A 21154-nucleotide genomic window follows, 5' to 3' on the forward strand; every position below is an offset into this window, starting at 1 on the left:
TATTCAATATATATAATTCATAACAATATCAATTCACAAAATTTAACAATTATGAATATAATGCATATACAATTTATGTAGAATTTAAATTTCGTAAACGTAAAATTGGATCATGCATTACAGTGAATGTTCATATTCATGTTATCAAGGCTGCAAGAATATTGAGATAAAAATCGTTGTTTTGGAAGAATCTGATTGCATGATGATATTGATAAACTGGTTTGATGCAGAAAATTTCCACATCAGATTCTTTAGTGCAGCGAAGAAGCGTGCTGAAAACGTGTTGTGGACAATTTATCTGGCAAGGGAGAGAGGGGTGGAGAAATATGTGATATTTTGAGGGAGTTATTCCCCTAATGCCTTTATTTATAGTAATAAGGAGGAGAAGAATCATTTTCCTCCAAAAAAATACAATTTTAATGAAAAAAAATAATTAGTAATCAAATCTATCTAGAATTTACACAATCATACTTTAATATAATATCTATAACAATTTACTCATTTATCATTCACTGCATTTTCTGCGGGAGCCTGCTTGTTCTGGACATACATCATATATAGGCTTGAGAGGCTTATGGGAAGCCTACTCTTATTGCCCTACACGTTTTTGGTTCTTTATTTCCGTCGTTAATTTATATGTGAATACGGTATTTGGAAAGACCACCAAACGTTTTGTTGTTCCATCTTGGACCATCGCGTAGGGTTAAAGATTTTGATCTGCACGGATGGTATGATTATGCGATGCTCCGAGATCAACCGTTTCCAAATTTACGAAAACAGATGAGTGCGAATACCAGTCGTGTGTGCTTAAAGTCGCAGTGTGCCGGATTCAAAGTTTTGACGATCGATGTGGTAGTGCGTGTGCAGCGATAATGTTCGACTGCTCATTCCCAAATTACCACCCCGACAGGGTAATGTACTAGTCGGACGATGTGAGAACTACGTCAACAATTAGTCTGAAGTGGTGAGAAAAATCGGCAACGAGAGCTCGAAATAGAATTCACTAAACAATATATAACATTCCGTTTGGTAAATCAAATGATATATAACACTGACCTCACTGACATGCAAACTGTAGCTGAACAAGTAATGACAAGCTGCATCGTTCCCAAATTCCCCCCTTTTGAACCCAAAAAATTTCACCACATCCATGTCATTCCAAGGACAGCAGGTGATTCTACTAGCTGCTCGGGAGAATGCAGTAGCCGCTCCCCTATAGCATCGAACCCTGCCAGGTAAAACAGGTAAAAACTTATCTCCACAGTTTGAGGCCATCCGAACACTTACGCTCCTACTGCAGTAACTGCATCTTCGTCAGTAGAATCAGGTGAAACAATTTCCTCTGCAGGACCTTCACCCATGAGTTCTGTTTCTGCTTCCCTGGCTGCCACATCATCAACTAGCTTCTCCGTGAGCTTTGCTGTAAGTTCCTCCAGAGCAGTACTATTCTCGGACAAAAACCTTTTTAAAGCATCCTTGCCACGGAAATTTTGACCGTTTAAGTCATACATTGCACCAGCCTTCGAGATGAATTTGTTTTTCAATCCCAAATCAATGATCTCGGATTCCCGACATATACCCTTACCAAACTCAAGCTCTATCTGAACAGTTCTAAATGGAGGGGCAAGTTTGTTCTTCACTATCTTCACTTGAACTTGACTTCCTAAAGTCTGCATGGAAAATTAACTTGTTTGAAAAGGATGCATCAATAACATAGCATCCAATCCTCAAACCAAAAAAAGAAAAAAATGCACAAAACAACATGTAAATAGGCCATGTTACTCTATTCAGGTAATTTTTTTTATCAGATGACTGGATAGTCACTGAAAGTAGCCTAAATAAAACCAAGATAATTTCAGGCTTCATTAAATGGATACTCAACGACAATTCAAAGTTTCAAATAAGCCTAGGTAATGGCTACCAGGCGAACTACCTCACTCCAAGAAGCGAAGTTCAAATTCATGAACAAAATTGAAAAATGGTACCGGTACCTACCTCTTCACCCTTCTTTACAAGTCCTATCCTCCTCATATTAAGGCGCACTGAAGCATAAAACTTCAAAGCATTGCCGCCACAAGTAACTTCAGTTGGCCCACCAAATCCTCCAAAAGTAGAAAGCTTTGCCCTCACCTAAAAATAGACAAACAATTAGAGATGTCTAAGCTCTGAACAAATATTCATGAAATGGTGAATATCAAATTATCTTCAGATAATAAACCCATAAATTTTAGAAAATGGAAGTTTATATACAAAAGTTTTCACACAAGTCAAGTGAAACCATATAAATTTCACAAAATGAAAAGATTTGTATGTTACATAATATTATCACACATAATAGTGAAATCGAACGAACACTGGTACCTGATTTGTAAAGATTAATATTGTCTGTGATAGAGATAAAGAGTGACTCAATTTGCGAAGTGCCTGGCTCATTAGTCTAGCCTGCATTGCCATATGAGCATCACCCATCTCGCCATCAAGTTCACCTTTAGGCACAAGTGCGGCCACCTGTAATCATATGGAAAGCATTCATCTACCGTACAACGGAAAAGACAAACTCTGTCTAAAAACATATACAAAAGCCTCATGAGATGATATGAAGGTGAAAAATATTCAATAAGAACAAAAACCAAAGAGAATTTATAAGAACACATCTCAACGAACATGGAAAACGCTAATGTGAATAAACTACCCTGAAAACAAAATGTTACTGAAAAGCACCTTACTTACACTGTCAATAACAACAACATCAACTGAACCACTCCGGATTAGAGTGTCTACAAGACTGAGAGCTTGCTCACCACAATCAGGTTGTGATAGAAGCAGATTCTCAGTGTTTACCCCAATAGACTGAGCCAGTGTAGGATCAAGAGCATGCTCAGCGTCAACAAAAACACATGTCCCTACATAAATTAAGTTGCATAAGACAAGAAACTCAATATCATGACAGACAGCAGCCAACAGAAAAATCACCAACGGAAGATTATTAATATGTTAATTGACATCAACAGAGTAACCCACACCAAAGATGGTCTCATTGATTCTTCATTAGTAAATGTTGAAACATGAAGAATTTACATTTTACACACGAGCCATACCATTAAATGTGCATCAAACGCAAAGAGTAAATGCCCAATGCATGGCTCGCTTCAACATTTCAAACTTAAAGATAAGAGAAATTTACTAGTTTTTCTAGAGTAGATCAACAAGGAAAAAAAAAAGATATAGGTGCTGTAGATGCAGGGAAAGAGACACAGTGATAGATAGCATCAGATAAACACTCCAAAAACCTGTTCAAATTCTAAGAAACCGAGATGATTTGGAAACACATTTTAGATGTGTGTGTGTGTGTGTGTGTGGAAGTACTGTGTTAACCTATAACGAACAACTGAAACAAAGAACAAAAAAGTAAGTGTCTTTCGCATATAACAGCCATACCATGTTCTATATGTGAAGTGTAATATGTTAATTTACCACCAAATAATAGTAAGAAATGTCAGTCTAACCTCCTTGCTTCTGTGATTCGGCTATTACATGAAGAGCCAGAGTAGTTTTCCCAGAAGCCTCAGGACCGTATATCTCCACAACACGTCCCTGCAGAAACTCAACAAATGAAAATCACAAGAAGCAAATACATATTCTGTGGTGAAGTACAAGGTCAAATCTGTCTCGCGTCCTATGCCAAAAAAAAAAAAAACATTCATATGACCAAGACTACAAGTTATAAGCGCTATAATGACCCTAAACATTTAGCTGATTATGTATGCATGATACCTTCGGAAATCCACCAATTCCCAGTGCTATGTCCAAAGAAAAAGAACCCGTAGATACCACTGGGACTTGTCTAGGAGAGACAGACCGACCAAGCCACATTATAGATCCCTTTCCAAATGAGGATGTAATTTGATCAAGAGCTTGCTTCAGGGCTAACTCCTTCTTCGACAAATTCTCATCACAGGAGTCACTTCCATCCGACTTAGATTTCTTTCTACCTTCAGACAGAATTTCAAATTTTTTAACTCATAAGGAGCACAAACCATGTTTTGTGTCAGCACATAATGGATAATAGTGGTCCTATTATAACAAGTTAGTAATCAATCAGTAAAATTCCACGCCATACAGAATACACTTCATGCAATGCAATCGTTTGGACGAGGCCACAAAGTTATTGAAGTTTACAACAAATCTTAATACCATCACACTGTCTCTTTTTCGGTCCAGTTTTCACTCTTATTTTCTGATTAGCAATCAAATACAGTATTCCTTTATATACTTAAAACTCCCTTATAAAATGCGCGAATTCATTCGAAACAAATACAAAAAATGTAACATTTCCCGAATGCAACTTATTGAAAGCATCAAGAAAAATTAAATTTAAAAAATAAAAAAATAAAAAACTAAAAGCAAGCACCTTTAGAAGAAAAATTGCAAAACTGAGTAGATGTCCCTAATATTCCTCTCTGATTCACCTGCGAAACAAAGCAAACAAAAATTAGATGCCGGAAACTCATAAATCATAATTTTGATTAATTCAGACACTATTTTTCCTAAACTTTCCTAGTAACCAAACAGAAGGTTAAAATATTCAGAAAGAAAAACTTTCGTTTTTCACAAATGAAGAAATGGAAAACCTGTGGCGGGAATAGGAAACGTTTCATAGAAAAACCGTTTCGGAGAAGCCTCGCCATAGGTGACAACCTCCAAGCTTCTCTCCAGAATCAAATTCGTGAAGAGATGAGCGAGGTAAAAGGTGACGGAAAATCAATTTCCCGAAGCCATGCATATGAAGACACTGGCAGAGGAAGAGGGAGAGAGAGAGTCTGGGTTTTAGGGTTTTGGGGTTTATTTCCCTCCTTTTTGAAATGCTGGAGTATCGCAGTGAGAAGCGGAAGAGTGTCAGAGTGGAGAGTGGAGACCTGACTGTTGGGCTCACAACCCATTTTACAATGGGCCTTTCCCATAACCTCACTCCAATTTTATTTTCATTTTTATTATACAAAAACGATACTGAAGAAGAGAAATACGATAGTATAAACTTCGAATGCATGGATAAATGCTCGGATAATGTTTAGCTCTGGTGAAGGCCAAGTCATTCCTTCAATAGCAACATGACATTATTTCATCGCATTAGTATAAGTGAATAATAAATTGACTCACCATACAACTTAGAATGCATTTATGCCTTTTAAGTTGGTTCATTTGGATTTCCTTAGAAACAAAAGTTGAATAAATTGGAAGCCTGATTCCTCCACTTGTTTTTAAATGAACACTACTAAGCAGGGGTGGATGTTGGGTGAGTTGGTCAAGTTGGACTTCAACTTGTTAGCCAACCCAATAGGCTCGGGTTGACATTATTGAAACATATTTCCCTCCAAGAAAATGGACAAACCAAGTCAATCAAACCATTCAAAGGTGGGTTGGTTTTGGTGGGTTCAACGGGTTGTGAATTATTTACTTTCTTTCTTATTCTTAAAGTGAGTATGAGGATAAATATTCCAAAATACACGTCATAATAAACTTAAATAACGTGAATTTTGTTGTAGAATCACTATTTGTTACTTAATATTTAGATTTCATCATTTAACTAAAGTACAAATAAACAAGTGTGTTTAAACAACAATTAATTTTATGTATATGTAATGTAAATACATTTAGGTTTAAGAAGTGTTGATATTCTTGTAAGAATTATTGATATTCATGTGAGTTGATTTCAATCGGATTAAAAATACCTCAACCCAACCAACCAACCTATTGAACAGGTGGTTGGGTTTCAACCCGAAAATGATTTTTTTAAAGTTTACAACCCAGCCCTGCCCAACGAATTTCGATTGAGTTGGTCGGGTTGATTGGTAAACCCATTGAAGTGCCCACCCTACTTCCAAATTCTTAAAAATAAGCGTGTTTGAAGAAAGAGTGCGTTTAAAATGACAAAAAAGCACGTTTAAGAAAAGTGATTTTAGAACCGTTTGTAAAAAAACTAATGAATCTTTAAAAAACACTTGAAACATTTCTTGCAATGTGATTCAAAAATGCATTTCTACCGTTTTGGGAATAATACTTCAGGCGCCTAAGAGAAAAATAATGAACCTTTAGGCATCGGTTGCTATCTCGCGAACAACTAAACAATCCACTGGAAGGAAAAAAAGGCCACATCTCGAGTACAACTGATACGAAATGAGTACAACTTATACGAAATGAGTAGACGGACTTAACCCCCAACAGTGTCCCGTTTCAATTGTAGGGTGTTGAATTTCAACACATCATTGTTTTACTGAATTGGGTCACTACGTGTCAGTGAACCCATTCCATATAAGTCATCATACACAAATCATTAATAGATTACTAAGCAACGTTGTCCATCAAATTCCAACATAGGTCAACAGATCACAATGACATCCAAACCATCTTCGTCACATTCCCCCTAACCAACATGGAAAAGAAGACCAATGACTCCGACTATCACTCATCATATAGCGTAAGGTAAAAAAATACATTGACCATATAAAACTGCCCAGCAACCATTTTCTATCAAAACAGTCTCAGGGTCCAACAAGAACTCGCAGCTACTAGCCCGCCTTTCCGAAACAATCATATTCTACTGCTGTTTGCATTCTGGAGGCCGCTCACCCTGCTCCCCGACTTGTGCTCTTGCATTCTTCTACATTTATATAACACAAGTGATCAGTATATGCATACAAATAGTTCATTTTCGACGCAACAAAACTCGTATAAGATCTTCAACTTATAAACAAATTTAAGCAACTAGGCAACATACCTTGTGACTGGCCGATGTCTGCATCAGAATCAATTCCACAAAAAAACAATAACCGTCAGTTCAAACTACAATAATTACAAGGAAGAGAAAAATGCAAGCGGAGACAGATGATCCAAATTCTACAAACACTGCACCTTCTTTTTGGTTTTGCCTTCATCTTCATCGTCTTCATCCTCCTCGTCTTCTTCGTCCTCATCTTCCTCCTCTTCGTCATCTTCCTCTTCGTCGTCTTCATCTTCGTCTTCCAAGTCACCAAAATCTTCTCCCTCAATAGCCTCTCCAGTAAACCATGAAACAGCATGAGGGATGATCTTATCTCGAATGGTAGACCTGCACAAAAATGAGTGAGAAAAAACAATTTAAACAACGCACTGAATTAGAAAATTACCAAAATATGTAGCACTAGTAACAAGCTCAGAAATCCGTCTACGGGTAGAAGTTATAAACTCACCCAATGTCATAATCTTGTTCCATCTGGTTTTGGAGTTCCTCAGCCTGTTGAAAAAGTGGTACAAATAAGAAACTACAAAAAAAAAAAGCCTTAAAGACAAACAAAATCCCTTAAAGACAAACAAAAAGTAAAGAAGAGAGTGTTACAGCATCTTCATCAATATCTTCATCGTCCTCAGGGACTTGAGGTGGACTGAAAAAGTTGAAGAAACTTTCGCAATTTTCAGTTCTAGTTATTGGCTTAGCATTCTTAGATCCCTTCTTAGGCTTCTTCTTAAGAAGCTTCTGTGTCAAGCATTTAGCAGGATACCATTCAATCTCGGTCCTACAAACCACCAGGTACCAGATATTGTAAGTATGTACAAACAACCATGTATAAGCCACCTTGGTAACAGAAGTATAAACTAAGAAACCTAACTATTTAGCACAAGGCAAGGCGGGAACCGAACTTACCCTATTGCTTTCTCGAGAATGGGTTCATCTTCATCAATCATGTGGTATGTCTTTGTCAAGACAGAGTTCTTAAAAAAGGGATTGGTGTCAAAGTAGAACTCCAGTTTGAATCCCTTAGGGTTATCTATCCTAAACCACTTGATGTCTCTAAGATATTTAAGAGCACCTTCATCACGCTCAGATATCTGGTGATAGGAAAATAAATAAGAAACAATTGAGCTGACAACAACAATATAATTATAAACATCAAATATGAGAACTTTATGCACAAATAACCACCTCCTCAGCTAGCACTTCGTTGTTTTTCATTGCATTGAGCCAGAAATCAGGCACTCCTTTTTCTGCAAAATAAATACGCAAACAAAAGAATTAATATTTGCCAACAATAAATAAAACCGATATGGGTTCTGACTCCTGAATAACTATCAAGAGTATACCTTCAGAATCTTTACCCTCTTCATCTGTTGCTGCTTCATTAGTAACGCCTTCAGCTTCAACAACACCATTTACGATCTCGTATCTCTGCAGAGTGATCAGTACAAATTATTTTAAAACCAAATACATACAAAGAAATGCAGTTTTGCTCCTCATGCACAATATAGTAATAGACCTATAAGCAAAACAGAACCTAAAATGCAGTTAAAAAATAAGATCAATCACACTAACACAGGCTACGGGTGCCACATCTACCTCGCTCAAGTAGAGTTGTGACAAGCCACTAAACCACATAGTCGTACAGAATCCACATAAAGCAGCAAGGATGAACTATTCATGTTCCAATATAAGATACATAATCAGTGCGGTATGTAGAACAGTAGAATACCTTGGTATACAAAGGTTGATACAATTTCTGATACTTGGCTTCGAGAGCTGCTCTCTCCTCGAAAAACTTTGCCTCAAGTTCATCATGTTGGGTCTGTAAGTAAAGAGAATCTCAGGGTGTTTCACACTCGGGATAATATACGCACTTTTTTTCATATCCCATCACATAATACTAAAACAGTGCTCAAGAAGTTGCACTCAACAAACAACACCATCAGTTCATGAGATATCAACTCCAACCAATTTGTCAATTAAAATGAATATTTTGCACAATCCCAAGTAAAACCTCAACCAGAACTCCAATTGTAAAAAATTGTTAAACTATAATATGTAGCGGAAATCCGTCATATCAATCAAAATTATGCTAACTAAATAAAATTATAAATGATACAAGGGTTTAATCTTATTAATTAGTTAATCAAATAAAGTATGTAAAGACATGAAACTATGAGTAATCCAGTATATCAAAGCACTAAACTACAAGCTTCAGAGCGAGAGAGAATCATGCCTGGATTTCTCTAAGAACATCGACGCGCTTTCTGACAACAGGCGATAGGCTCTCGAGGATATCAGAGTGCTGCCCGGCCAGACTCTCTATCTTATTCTGCAAAACACACAAGAAAAACAAACTCCATAAGCCAATCAAACACTTAACTTCTTTGTTCTAACAAACAAACAGAAATCCAATCAAACTATAAAATTGAAATTTCCTTCTATAGTAACAGAATAAAAATCTGTTTGGTTGCCGAGAAAATTGAATACTGACTTTGAGAGCATTGACGAGGCCGGCTCGATCCACGTCGTTGAGAGCTTCAGAAACAAAAAAAAAAAAAAAAAAAAAAAAAAACAGAAGCCGAGTAAGATCACCGCATCGGATAATACAAAAATCAGAAGAGATAGGGGAGGAGAGAAAGAGAGTACCACCAGAGGAGAGATCGGACATGTTGATGTTGTCCTTGTCGCTGCTCATTCCGATTTGCAGAGAGAGAGGGAGGGAGGAGGAGGAAGAAGAAGGCGGCAAGGCTAAAACCCTAGAAGCGGTGGGAGGGGGAGGAAAAGGGCAATGGGGATTTCAAAACGTGGCCTCCGTTAAATCCTCTCTCCCCTTTTAAAAACCTAACCCCCTCTCTCCTCTCTCTCTCTCTCTCTCTCTCTCTCTCTGGGTATTATTGTGGATGGTAGTGCTGATCTGTCCAAAATTTAAAATATTTCTAATTTTCTTGTATACATTGGGCTTGATTTGGTGGCAATGAGGCCCAAAATTATGTTTTATCTTCTTTGTTCTAAAAACGTGGATCTCTGACAGTAGTATAAAATTTGGAAATGTTGGGTAGATTGAGGAAATATTCACTTAATGATTATACTCGTACAAGAGTAACGTTCTTTTTTCAAATATGCGGTATCATAAGTGATTTTAAAATCATTAGCTAATTAATAAGTCATAAGTGATTTTAAAATAACTGAAAATATTTTGGGATTCAAAAACACATAAAGTGCCTCATGCAAGAAGCATCAATGATGTGTCGTTTGTGAATAGCATTTCAAGTGTTTTTTCATGATTTACTTGCATTTTTTTTAAGGATTGGTTCAAAGACATTTCATCAAAAGTGCTTTCAACTATTTTAAAGGTACTTCCAAACGAACCAACAATGTTACCAATTACTTGTGTTTTTATGTTAAAAGGATTTTTTTTAGGCATGTTTTAACGTTCAGCTATATCATGGATCGCATGCTTGCTTACAAAAATGTATTGAGAAAATTTATAATATCGTGATGTGTTTGAAAGAAAAAGTTAAAATCATCTAGGTCATAGAAGCATTTTTTGAATAAGTACTTGTCATATGCTTCTTCAGGAAGCACTTGTGTTTCAACAAAAAAAATTAATGTACTTCTAGCAAAGCTGCAAAAGTGCTTCCTACAAAAGCAATCCCAAACTAGCCTCAATTATCTTTGCATTTTCACATAGAAAAATAGAAAATGACAACGATCATGAGGTGATACCAAGAACAAGCTTGAAGGTCATTACACAAACTAAACAAAATCAAACATTCAATACAATAGTATTCTGGAACACTTTAGCTATTTAGATAGCACTTATGCCTACATCTGAAGTTAAGTACTGGTTATCTCTTCACAAGCCGTTTAGAATTGACCGATATCAAGCCGCTTATCCTGCAATCCAATATGAAAGATTGTTTCTTGCAACCCCTCTTGCCTCCAAAAAGATACAAAGAAACGACCTTATAAATTTTGGGAAATGGAAGATCTTGGGCCGTCTTAACCAACGTTTTCAGTGCTTTCCGCATCTTTCCCTTGATCACCACTAGCTGCTGGCTTCTCAGGAGTCACGAACCGTCCACTCATAGGATCAACAGGTCGTGTGTCACGTGGCCCTCCCTTACGTCCCATTGCCACCATTGGTGGTGGAGGCAACAGCCCTGCTCTGAAAAGAATGCGCTGCACGGGATCTGAAGGCTGAGCTCCTACAGATAGCCAATACCTGCAAAAAGAGTGAACAAAAATTTATCGGATACAGTATATAAACCTAATTTCAAAACACAAGAAACTTTAGCAGCTAATACTCTAGCAAAAGAAAACTAAAATACGACAGGAGACATTAACTATCTCATAAGCCTCCTAGAAAAAGTTGTTTTGGCTTCTCAGTATTTCAAAACAATTTCTTAACTTTCAACTTAAAGTAGCCACAGAATTACAATAAGCACAGAATCAAGCACCTCCACGATTTTTTTTGGACGAAAGCAACTCCATGATTGAGATCTAGATAACTGACAATAATTTCCACAAACATAGTCCATTGATCAAAATGTCACAACTTTTCAGTGAGCACCGAGCACATATGCTCCATATGTATAGACTCGAAAAACATCTAGCCTCCGTCATCATTAGCGGGTCAAGATTTACACTTGATTAACGTCCACACGGCACACCCTTCAATACTGGCACATAAGCCATTACAAGTTAACCCTAACTGTCGAGCGATAATTTGTATATGCTGATATGCATGAGGAACAATAGGAAGCATATAATCAACTACATCACAACTTCCCAAAGTTAAAACTAAAAACATTGATTATGATTCTTGAATAACTGGGGACAAAAAAATCGAATTTTAACTGATAAACAAGTACCACTGCAGGCAATTCACAGATAATTAAACATACGAAATGAGAATTGCCGAAAGACACTTACTTCACTCTTTCAAAGTTCAGACCCATTCGTTTTCCACCATCTTGGCCTGTAAAATTACATAAACATTGCAGAGCATTAGCATATCACTAACTATATTACTCAGATGACAAAAAGCCCAATACTTTCTCTGACTATTCACATTCAAAATCTGGTAGACATAATTTTCAAACATTTTCTTCGCAGCCAAACACCATCCATCTGAATTTTGCACAAAATTCAGTAAATTCTGCTTTACCAATATAAACATGCTACTTCCATTAAACAAATCGCAATCAGAAACTCGAAAATGTTTGGAAAAAAAACTATAAATTACGAAATCAAATACAAAGACACAGAAGCCAGAGAAGACCTGGCAAGGGATTGTAGTAGCCCAAGACTTCGAGGTGCTTGCCGTCTCTCGGAGATCGGCTATCGGCGGCCATGACGCGATAAAACGGCCTGTTTTTGCATCCGAATCTCGCCAATCGGATCCTGACCACCATTTTCTCGGCTCGACCAAATCGCCTGGGAAAACTCAGTAAGTCCACACTGCGCTTATCTGCTTTCCAGGGTTTAAGGAACTGAGAATTAGAAAGTTTAGGATCCGTATTCTAGCTCTTCGGGTCCAATTTTAAAACCGCTTTGACCGAATAGTTCTTGGGGCCTATTTAAACTACGTTTGCAAAAGGGCATAATCGGGGACACACATTTTAATATCTATTTTGTAAGGTTTATTGGAATGTATTTTAACGATTTAACTGTTTATTTTTTAGATATTTTGTCAAATATCATGATTACAAAAAATTACTCAAATTCAAAATTATTTAACCATTTGATTAAAAGATAGTCATTTTAGTGTTAAACGAAAAATCGTATTCATCAATAAACTTCAATATAAAAGAATGTCTTAATAGTTTTCTTTTTTTTATTGGTCTAATGTTTTGTAAAGATGATTTATGAATGTTAAATTGAAAAATAAACGGTTTGATTTTTAGAAAAATTTACAAAATATGCCATACAAAATAGGTCTCAAATGTGTGTAAAAAAATAAATATCCCCTTAACCCTAACCCATTTTGAAAAAGCTAAAAGCAAAATGTATTTGCCAACTAAAAATGTTTGTGACATCGTTTAGAAAAAAAAAATTATGTAAGTATTTTCTAGATAAGTACTTAGGTCTCGTTATGAATTTACTTAGGTAGAAATTATTTTTGTTCATTTCAGAAAGAAAAAAAATTGTTTATGAACATTATTGAGGTATGCTTATAATAAATATGACAATTGTTATTCCTGAAAAAAAACATATACCAAGTGCTTTTATAAAAAGTGCTTCGACCCATAAGTCGTTTTAAGGTCTAACAAATGTTATTCGAAACGCTTCTGAAGTGTCAAAAAAATTCTTAAATGGAAAACTTAGAAAAATAACCAAAATTTACCTTCTAAATAGAATTATAGTCACTCTTTCAAATTTATAATAATTACAACCAAAAGTTAACATAAAAGTACTAATATACCTTTATTGACTGAAATTATTCATTGCTCTTAACCGTGAAAAAACAACGATTGGTTGAAATCTTGAGGAACGCAACCTCTTGAATACTACCCTACTCTCAAACCCCTCCATTTCTTACACTCTTCTTCTATATATCCCGTATACACACACACACACTGTTCCTCAACCTCTTGAATACTACCCTACTCTCAAATCCCTCCATTTCTTACACTCTTCTTCTATATATCCCGTATACACACACACACACACATATATATATATATATATATATATATATATATATATATATTGAGTAGATATTCAAATGTAATCAAAGAAAGCGAAAACTGAACGGAATAGTAAACTAAAAAGCCTAAAAATTAATCAGAAGCTGAACATCTGAAGCGAAATTTGAATATAAAAACAGAGGAGCAAAAACCCTTTTAAGTTGAAATCTATGTGAGGTTTCTATGCTGAGATTTGTACAGTAGTTGGGGAACAGGAATCCACCATGGTTTCGGCAAAGCTGCTGTCTTTGGTCTTGAATCTTGAACCCTACTGTAGCATATGTTTCCTGTGATTAGTTTTCCAATGGTCTCTGGTTTGCAATCTCTTACATTGTATTGCTTTTGAACCTGTACCTTTTCAGGTGGACGAGATTAATCATTTCAATCGGTTCGGCATTACTTTGGGTCTTATTTGTATCCTCTGTTGGAAGAAACTCGAGCACAAGTGCATTCAAGTGAAACTATTTACAAGGCACCAAAATTTGGCTAATTTTCCAAATTTCCCTTCTTAACTTGGTTCACTGAAAAATAAATAAAACAAATAAAAACTCTTAACTAGCCATTTGGGCTGGAAGTTCGAGTGTACACCCGGCCCATGACCCGGTGATGAAGGCGGTTAACGCTTACCCGCTGAATATCTGAACAATATTTCAAAACCCTTATGGATCGTTAGGGTTTCTGACTAAAAGAATTCGAATTTCTCTTGTAATTTGGGCAACAATGGAGGAAAACAAAATCGAAACCGAAAAGCCCTCCCAAACTCCAATCGTTTTCCCTCCTCACCGTCGAAGGCACCTCAACAGCGGAACGTACCGTACATTGGTACGAATATTCTCTCACTTCAAGGAGTCCCAGCATTCAGTTTCCGATCAAAATGTACCTCAAGAGCTTAATCGAGGTATTTGAATTTTCACAGCTCAGTCTTTAATATCTGTTTGATTACTGAGAAAATGAATTTTACTTGTTGAATTTGAATTGAATTGTTTATCATTTGGTTGCTCGAAACCCAAAAGTGAAAGATAGGTTTTTGGCGATTGGAATGTTTAGGTTTAGTTGCAAAGTTTTGGTTTTCTTTAATTAATGACCTAACCTTAGTTCTAATTGTGTTTTTTATTTATTCTGACTTTGATGTTCTTGATTTTGTATTAAGATAATGGCAACAACGAATCGGTGCAAGAAGCTGAAAAGGAAGTGCCGGAGAATGCTGAATTGGTTGGCCCTGACAATGGGAAGGGGAGAGTGGCTGATGAGTGTTGTAATGATAATGGTTTTCGAGAAAGGATAGAGCAGATAGAGAGTTTACTGAGCGTGGAAGAAAATGAGGATTTTTCGGGACTGGAAGACACGATAGACATAGAAAACATTCTTGCCATTGATTTAAAAGATATGGGGTTTTTTCCTAAGCAAATGCTGGTGGATGAGCCAGAGTTGGTTGTGAAAGGGAATCGTGAACCCTCCGTCGCATCATTGGACCACAACCAGAATGGTGGTGATAAGGCTGCATTGTTGACTAACGAAGAAGAACATGTAGAAACTGTGACATCTCAAGATTCGGTTCAAATGGTTTCTGTAAGCCATGGTTCATCTTTAAAAACTGTTGAGGTGACTGAAAGTTTAAATCCAAGAGAGTCTACTGAACACAAACATTCCTTGTCGAAGACTAGCGCATTGGATGTAGAGCCTATAATGCAACTGGAATCAATGGAACTACAGACTCCTGTTTCTGCCGAGGGTGCAATCGAATCGTCTATTCCAATTACTGAAGTTGGAGCGATTAAGGAGACAGAAATCTTTAGTCAAAATGTCCCTGAAGCCTTTGATTTTTCTTTGAATAAAGATATGTTTGCTGAAGCTTCAAAGCCTACTGATTATAGCAAAAACAAAAGTTTGTTACCAGAAACTAATTCCTTAGAAGTAGTACTTGAAATGCCTGAGAAGTTTAAGGAAACGGAGAAACCAGTTTGTGACATAACGGCAATGAGTTCTACCAACCATATGGATGATGGAGATATTGAAGAGGGAGAAATTTCTGGTGACAATGGGATGGATGGCAGACCAAGTGATGAGCTTTTGCAAGATACAGTAGTACTTGAGGAACAGAAGGTTCACAAGGGGCAGATATCTAAAGATGTAATTGATAGAAAAGAGCAGCTTTGCGAGGAAGTAAATGACAAGGATTTTGGTTCCAGTTCCTTTGTGGTGGACGTGGTTGATGATGGAAAAATTGGCAGAGGGGTGGAACTGAGGGAAAGTAGAAGGACTGATATGATTTGTAGACCGGGTGTTGTTCAGGGTCAAAATGTAAGTGACTCCCATCCTTTGCTAGATGGTGGAAGAATTGAAATGAAAGATAATCGAGTTGAAATGGGTATTGACTGGTCTGCAGCTGGAAACCATGGAACCGCGTCCGAAGAAAAGGTATTGTTTCACTTGTATACTCTTTTTCCCCTAAGATTGCATACATGTGGATGGTTTTTGTTTCATTGTTGTATGCTCGTACTGTTGTAGCTGTTTGAATGCTTCATTCTCTAGACTTTGTATGCAATTCAATGAGTATTTTTAATGCTGGATCGTCATCAAAATTTTGATCCATATGTTACCGGTCTCTTTTTTATTGTGTGCAGTGGGATTCTGGTGCCTGTAACAAAAGAAAGCGCGGTCCTCCAAATAAGGAAAAGAAAGAAAGGAAGAAGGTATTTTGCAGTTGTTACTTTGTTTTGAAGAGATCTTATTGTTATATTCGTAAGAATTTGTCCTGACGCATTCCGTTGCCTTGTTGGCTTGTATAAATATCTCCTTCATGAACAATACATTGTACAGGCAAAAGAACGAAAGAAACGGGCAGAGAAGAACAGGGAACTTGGTGTTAAAAGGCTGAAACTGCAACCATTACAAAAACCAAAGCCTGTAGCATATTGCCGCCATTACCTGAACGGAAAGTGCAATCTGGTATGTATTGTGTTCTCAGTTATATCATTTGTGTTTCATTATACTGAATGTTTAACTGACTAGAGTTTTACTTTACGAATCTCCTGGAGCAGGGTGCATTCTTGTTGCTTATTGTTTATTGACTTATTGTTATCATATTTTATCTTTGTTTGACAGGGTGACCAGTGCAAGTATTCACATGATACAGTGCCCTTAACAAAATCCACGGTACTCCCACTTCGACTGTGTTTTTAATACGCCCTATTTGCTAAGCCACTGCCCTTTTGAAGATACATGAAAGGTCTAATGAATTTTCCTTATTTTCTATTCTGGTGCTGCAGCCCTGTGGCAAATTTGCACGGAATGAGTGCATGAAAGGGGATGACTGTGGATATGATCATGACCTCTCTAAGTATCTCTGTCACCATTTCAGAGACAATGGTTTCTGCGGCAGAGGTGATAGTTGTCTGTTTTCACACAAGGTAAACTTTGTCTATATACTCTGTTAATTTCAGTCACTTGCTATGTAACTCCTTCTTGGAAAGGTATATCATTACACTATGTGACATCTTTATCTTTGCCAGCTATCTATCATGAATAGTTATCACTGGAGCTTACCTAGTACATTTGCTGCTAAATTAAGTTTAATCGCTAATCAAGTTTACAACGTTTCTCAGATGCCATCCAAGGAAGAGAGTGAAACTACTGCTTGTAAACCTGAATTGAAGCCTCCCATGGTACAGAGTAATTCCAGGTCTCAACAAGTAAACATCGGTGGTGCCTCCCAGCAGAATGTCCATGCCTTGGGCTTCTCAACGGGGATCCATTCTCACAATAATACTAAACAGAATGTGAGGGAGAATGTTTTGAAGAAACCTGAACTAGCTACCACAGGGATTAGCTTTCCCTCTGTTGAGAAATCATCATTGGTTCATTCTAGCATGTCTAAGCAAGGAGGCGTAACCCCCAATAGGAATATGGGTACCAAAGCTGGGAGCCAAATAGATCAAAGTCCATTCAGTTCCGTTCAAAATTCCAATGAGATTTTAAAGAGAACACCAGTAACCACTCCTAAAGGAATAAATTTTTTATCATTTGCCAAGGCTTCACCAGATGTTGCAAGAGGTAAAAGCCAAGTCAGCCATCAGACCAGCCCAGGTGTGTCAGAGACTGTACAAAACTCAAATGGGATGCTAAAGTCTGATAAAACAGCAGCATCTCTGGGAACAAGCTTTAATCCTTTTGGGAAATCTTCGGTAGCTAGTCCTACTGGTGGTCAAAACTTGAATGCGATGCTACAGGTTAATCTACCGGCAGCATCGCAGGGAACACACTTTAATCCTTTTGGGAACTCTTCGCTAGCTGGTTCTGGTAGAGACCAAAACTTTAAAGGCATTCAACCAGCAGCATCACAGGGGACAAGCTTTAATCCTTTCCGGAAATCTTTGGTAACTAGTTCTAATCCTTTTGAGAAATCTTCGGTATCTAGTTCTCGTACAGCAGATCCAGTTAGTTTGACTTCCTGCTGGGGTAATGGTAGTAATAGGGATTCCCATGAGAGTCAGAATACAGCTGATAAACCCCAAAATTCAAGCGCGGTCTCATTGAGGCTGCCACCTTCTCCAATTACTTCAGGTCAATCTTCAGATCATGTAGCAACCAAGTTTTGTAAAGGTACAGCAAATTCTTTCCAGAGGGGACTCTTTTCTACCCTAGCATTTGCAGCGAAGTATAGAGCTCAAAACATGAACCAGTCAATTGGTTCAACTGATACTCAAGTCGATAAAGGAAACTAGAATAGCAGCATCAGCTACAGGTTCGCAGAATGATTCAGCAAAAGCTTTTGAAATTTTGGATTTCTTGTCTCATATTGGGAGTAAAACCAATCGGTGAGTGTGTTGCATGGTGTTAAACAGTGAATGGCTCTGTAGACAGGATTGAGTTGCAAGAAGGGGATACTGCTGCCAGAACTGAGATTGTTGTTTGTTCAGATTGGTCAAATATACCGTGAAATATAGAAAGGTAGTAGGCTAGGCGGCATCTCACTTGCTCTTAGTCTGTGCAAGTAGCAAGTCATTCGTACAAATTCAGCTGTCAACAAGGTACAGTTTGCATTTTTTCAAATACCGTTGTAAGTAATATTTCCTTACATGTTCTTGAAGAGGTAGTAATTTGGCACTGTGGTTTAACAGGTAAAGGCTAACTTTTAATTTTATGTTGTTTCTATTTCTTTATTAAAAGTAAATGTAAGGAATTTGATGGTTCCAAATATAATGGATTTTGGCGACTCAGGATCTTCTTCATTGGATTAATTTCATCCTGGCCAAATTTTGTAAATCGATACTCGATGAATACCAATCTCATGTGGCTGCGTTCTTAAAGTTGAATTCCCACTCCCTAGCAATTTCTTTAGTTATTTGCTTCTTCGGTTGCAACTTTGTTCTTGTTGCCTTCATGCTTCGGTTTAGTAAAAACCTAAGTCTTATGCGCTATATTTGTGTAAAACAGATGTTCGTGATAACATTCTTTTGCGACCTTGCATCACTCTGGAAAAGTGGAAATCCATCCACTTTCTGCCACTGCTGGAAAACAGATCGTTTAGGTATCGGATTTACTTACTAATCTGCTGCTCTTTTCTAATAATCCAAGGAGTCGTACTATAAATGAACGTGTAGCATACATTGCATTTTAAGTGACTCAGATCGACTCGCTAAATTCTCTTAGACCCTTGAATTTCGGCATGTTACTGCTGTAAGATCATCCAGCACGTAACTTGGGCTAGTCAAACTACGCGGGAACTTTTGTAATGCATTAGCTATTGGATTGTATGTAAGATATTTGGCGCTATTGTGTTGTTAACTTATTTAATCTTCAAAGATTAGACTAAACATATTGCAACTTTGTTAATCTTAAGAAAAAATTGTCGAATACTTTGTTATATTGCATGTTGAAGAAATGGCTCGTTTAGAAGTACTTTGAAAATGATTTAAAGTGTTTTACCAAAAATAATTTGGGTTTCAAAAGTAAGTATTTCAACAAGCACTTCAAGTGTTTTTTTTTCTGGATTCATCTACATTTTTACTAAGAATTGGATTCAAAAATATTTTTACGAAAAGCGCTTTTAGCCATTTTAAAAAGGGAGCTTTAATGAAAAGGATTTGGGCTAACAAATATTTAACCAAAAACCATCCCAAAATGTTATTTAACCAAAACGGCTCAAAGTTTAATAAAAGTTCATCCAAAACTATTGTCCACCAGTCAAACTTACAAGTCCAACTCGCTACAAATCTACAATTCCGTAAATACCCCTAAATGATTTAATGATGTCCTGACTTTTCACCAACCTCAACCCATCACGAAACTGCCATAATAACTCCCTGTCTTCCTATCAAATTGAATTCCCCCATTTCAAAAGCAACCAAATCAAAGTTCAAATCAAAGTTGAAAAATGAAGCATTCATCGAAACAAAGCTGCCGAAACAAGTTCAAAGAAGTTTAATGGCAAAAACCGACAAAAAAGTGTCTTGGAAAAAAAAAAAAAAAAACATAAAACTGTTTCTGGAGATCCCAAAACATAACACTGTTTCACAAAACAAACACTGTATCTGGAAAGAAAATCAAAATCCAGAAACAGTCTATGTTTTAACCTTTGACTGTTTCTTTTCTTTTATGCATCAATTGATTATATTTAAGAAACAGATTGCTTATTTTGCTTTGAATCCAAATATAGTGAATTTCACTATTTCTTTTCTAGCTTACATTTAAGAAACAAAGTGTTCATTTCATTTGGATTCAGAAACATCAACTTAGATTCCAAAAATAATGTTACTTAAAATTCAAAAACAGTTTATTTTTACATTCCATAAACAGTGACTCGTCATTATTATTGAATAGCATGTAGATCTCAAATTTATTTTTTGGAGAAACAAACGATGAACTCCACTGATGAAGAAAAATTGAAAAAAGTACCTTGAATACGTTATGAATAATAATGACGATCACATTTAAACGAAATAATACAAAATATAAATTACATAGCATGAGGATCTATATTTTTGTTTCAAAGAAAATGAAGAAAGTCTGCAAAACAACGATAAACTCCATTAACGACGAAAATCTGGAACTCAACCTAAAAAAGTTAGAGGTAAAATCGACAAATTATAATTTATATAGTTGGGCCATTTTTAGTTGGACTATTTTAATGTGGGCTTTATACTAATCATTAAACAAAACTTATAACATGGTTTTTATTTATTTATTAAAACTAAAACTTTTCAAACATTTTTCATTAGTTTTCTTTTTTAAAAACACTTTCAAACGATTTATAATAAATGTAATGGTCTTTTGCTATATTGCAAATAAATTACGCATCAGAAAAACATTTTAGGTTGTCTTTTGCTATAACGGAAATTTTTTATTAAAATTAAAGTGTTTTAATAACATTTTACTAAATAAATAAAGTAAAAACACTTTTAAGTGTTTTAACAACATTTTACCAAATACATAAAGTAAATAAACACTTTAAAATTTAAAAGAAAATTCCTTAACTTCATTCACGTAATGGCACATAATGCTTTGAATGAATGACGTTTATGGAAATTCAAGTGACGTTAGTAGAGCCTTATACTTCGCAAATAAAGACAAACAACTGAGTGAATGCAAATGAGAAAAATTAACAAAAGTGATCGCGTAATCCTTACGATTTAAACCAAGGAAAACTAATGAAAATGACTTGAAATTTTTAAGTTTTAACGATAAG

The 21154-nt window shown here is 36.3% G+C and overlaps 4 protein-coding genes across 7 annotated transcripts; 1 reads left to right on the plus strand and 3 right to left on the minus strand.

Annotated features, from left to right (window-relative positions):
- Positions 1-962: 962 nt before the first annotated feature.
- Positions 963-4896, minus strand: LOC137746358 (DNA repair protein recA homolog 3, mitochondrial-like). Of its 2 annotated transcripts, none has more exons than XM_068486427.1 (8): positions 4632-4896; positions 4412-4469; positions 3775-3992; positions 3507-3594; positions 2731-2903; positions 2362-2508; positions 1996-2130; positions 963-1670 (listed from the first exon to the last, which is right to left on the minus strand). In XM_068486427.1, exons 1-8 carry the CDS (start codon positions 4686-4688, stop codon positions 1284-1286), a joined length of 1263 nt encoding a protein of 420 aa, XP_068342528.1. In that variant the 5' UTR covers positions 4689-4896; the 3' UTR covers positions 963-1283. The 2 variants fall into 2 exon arrangements, with proteins under 2 accessions (XP_068342528.1, XP_068342527.1); XM_068486426.1 differs by having other exon boundaries at positions 2722-2903.
- Positions 4897-6317: 1421 nt separating this feature from the next.
- LOC137736107 (nucleosome assembly protein 1;2-like) lies at positions 6318-9648 on the minus strand. 2 transcript variants are annotated; one of them, XM_068475445.1, is made up of 12 exons: positions 9425-9648; positions 9267-9310; positions 9009-9104; positions 8502-8594; positions 8116-8200; positions 7958-8019; positions 7679-7863; positions 7373-7550; positions 7227-7270; positions 6910-7105; positions 6776-6793; positions 6318-6658 (listed from the first exon to the last, which is right to left on the minus strand). In XM_068475445.1, exons 1-12 carry the CDS (start codon positions 9468-9470, stop codon positions 6596-6598), a joined length of 1110 nt encoding a protein of 369 aa, XP_068331546.1. In that variant the 5' UTR covers positions 9471-9648; the 3' UTR covers positions 6318-6595. The 2 variants fall into 2 exon arrangements, with proteins under 2 accessions (XP_068331546.1, XP_068331542.1); XM_068475441.1 differs by having other exon boundaries at positions 9422-9648.
- Positions 9649-10512: 864 nt separating this feature from the next.
- Positions 10513-12314, minus strand: LOC137714770 (small ribosomal subunit protein bS16m/bS16c-like). The gene is made up of 3 exons (XM_068453908.1): positions 12060-12314; positions 11711-11756; positions 10513-11000 (listed from the first exon to the last, which is right to left on the minus strand). Exons 1-3 carry the CDS (start codon positions 12190-12192, stop codon positions 10778-10780), a joined length of 402 nt encoding a protein of 133 aa, XP_068310009.1. The 5' UTR covers positions 12193-12314; the 3' UTR covers positions 10513-10777.
- Positions 12315-14141: 1827 nt separating this feature from the next.
- Positions 14142-19288, plus strand: LOC137748141 (uncharacterized). Of its 2 annotated transcripts, XR_011069995.1 has the most exons (8): positions 14142-14365; positions 14618-15885; positions 16092-16160; positions 16288-16416; positions 16573-16623; positions 16737-16877; positions 17073-18776; positions 18904-19288. XR_011069995.1 is itself a non-coding variant. In XM_068488236.1 (7 exons), exons 1-7 carry the CDS (start codon positions 14188-14190, stop codon positions 18189-18191), a joined length of 2955 nt encoding a protein of 984 aa, XP_068344337.1. In that variant the 5' UTR covers positions 14142-14187; the 3' UTR covers positions 18192-19288. The 2 variants fall into 2 exon arrangements, 1 of the variants encoding a protein (XP_068344337.1); XM_068488236.1 differs by having other exon boundaries at positions 17073-19288.
- The last annotated feature ends 1866 nt before the right edge of the window (positions 19289-21154 follow it).

The sequence above is a fragment of the Pyrus communis genome, chromosome 1, assembly GCF_963583255.1.
Source record: "Pyrus communis chromosome 1, drPyrComm1.1, whole genome shotgun sequence".
Taxonomy (NCBI): domain Eukaryota; kingdom Viridiplantae; phylum Streptophyta; class Magnoliopsida; order Rosales; family Rosaceae; genus Pyrus; species Pyrus communis.

What these genes read in the sequence shown, in the direction of transcription:
- LOC137714770 (XM_068453908.1), bottom strand. Translation starts at nt 12,192, where the DNA reads ATGGTGGTCAGGATCCGATTGGCGAGATTCGGATGCAAAAACAGGCCG. An exon ending in CTACTACAATCCCTTGCCAG is followed by an intron (nt 11,757 to 12,059) that starts GTCTTCTCTGGC and finishes GTAATTTTACAG; the next exon opens with GCCAAGATGGTGGAAAACGA. An exon ending in CTGAACTTTGAAAGAGTGAA is followed by an intron (nt 11,001 to 11,710) that starts GTAAGTGTCTTT and finishes CTCTTTTTGCAG; the next exon opens with GTATTGGCTATCTGTAGGAG.
- LOC137748141 (XM_068488236.1), top strand. Translation starts at nt 14,188, where the DNA reads ATGGAGGAAAACAAAATCGAAACCGAAAAGCCCTCCCAAACTCCAATC. An exon ending in ACCTCAAGAGCTTAATCGAG is followed by an intron (nt 14,366 to 14,617) that starts GTATTTGAATTT and finishes TTTTGTATTAAG; the next exon opens with ATAATGGCAACAACGAATCG. An exon ending in AAAAGAAAGAAAGGAAGAAG is followed by an intron (nt 16,161 to 16,287) that starts GTATTTTGCAGT and finishes TACATTGTACAG; the next exon opens with GCAAAAGAACGAAAGAAACG.
- LOC137746358 (XM_068486426.1), bottom strand. Translation starts at nt 4,688, where the DNA reads ATGGCGAGGCTTCTCCGAAACGGTTTTTCTATGAAACGTTTCCTATTC. An exon ending in GAATTGGTGGATTTCCGAAG is followed by an intron (nt 3,595 to 3,774) that starts GTATCATGCATA and finishes GAGTTTCTGCAG; the next exon opens with GGACGTGTTGTGGAGATATA. An exon ending in TTATTGACAGTGTAAGTAAG is followed by an intron (nt 2,509 to 2,721) that starts GTGCTTTTCAGT and finishes ATATGATTACAG; the next exon opens with GTGGCCGCACTTGTGCCTAA.
- LOC137736107 (XM_068475441.1), bottom strand. Translation starts at nt 9,470, where the DNA reads ATGAGCAGCGACAAGGACAACATCAACATGTCCGATCTCTCCTCTGGT. An exon ending in AAGATATTGATGAAGATGCT is followed by an intron (nt 7,271 to 7,372) that starts GTAACACTCTCT and finishes CTTTTTCAACAG; the next exon opens with GCTGAGGAACTCCAAAACCA. An exon ending in GAACAAGATTATGACATTGG is followed by an intron (nt 7,106 to 7,226) that starts GTGAGTTTATAA and finishes ATTTTTGTGCAG; the next exon opens with GTCTACCATTCGAGATAAGA.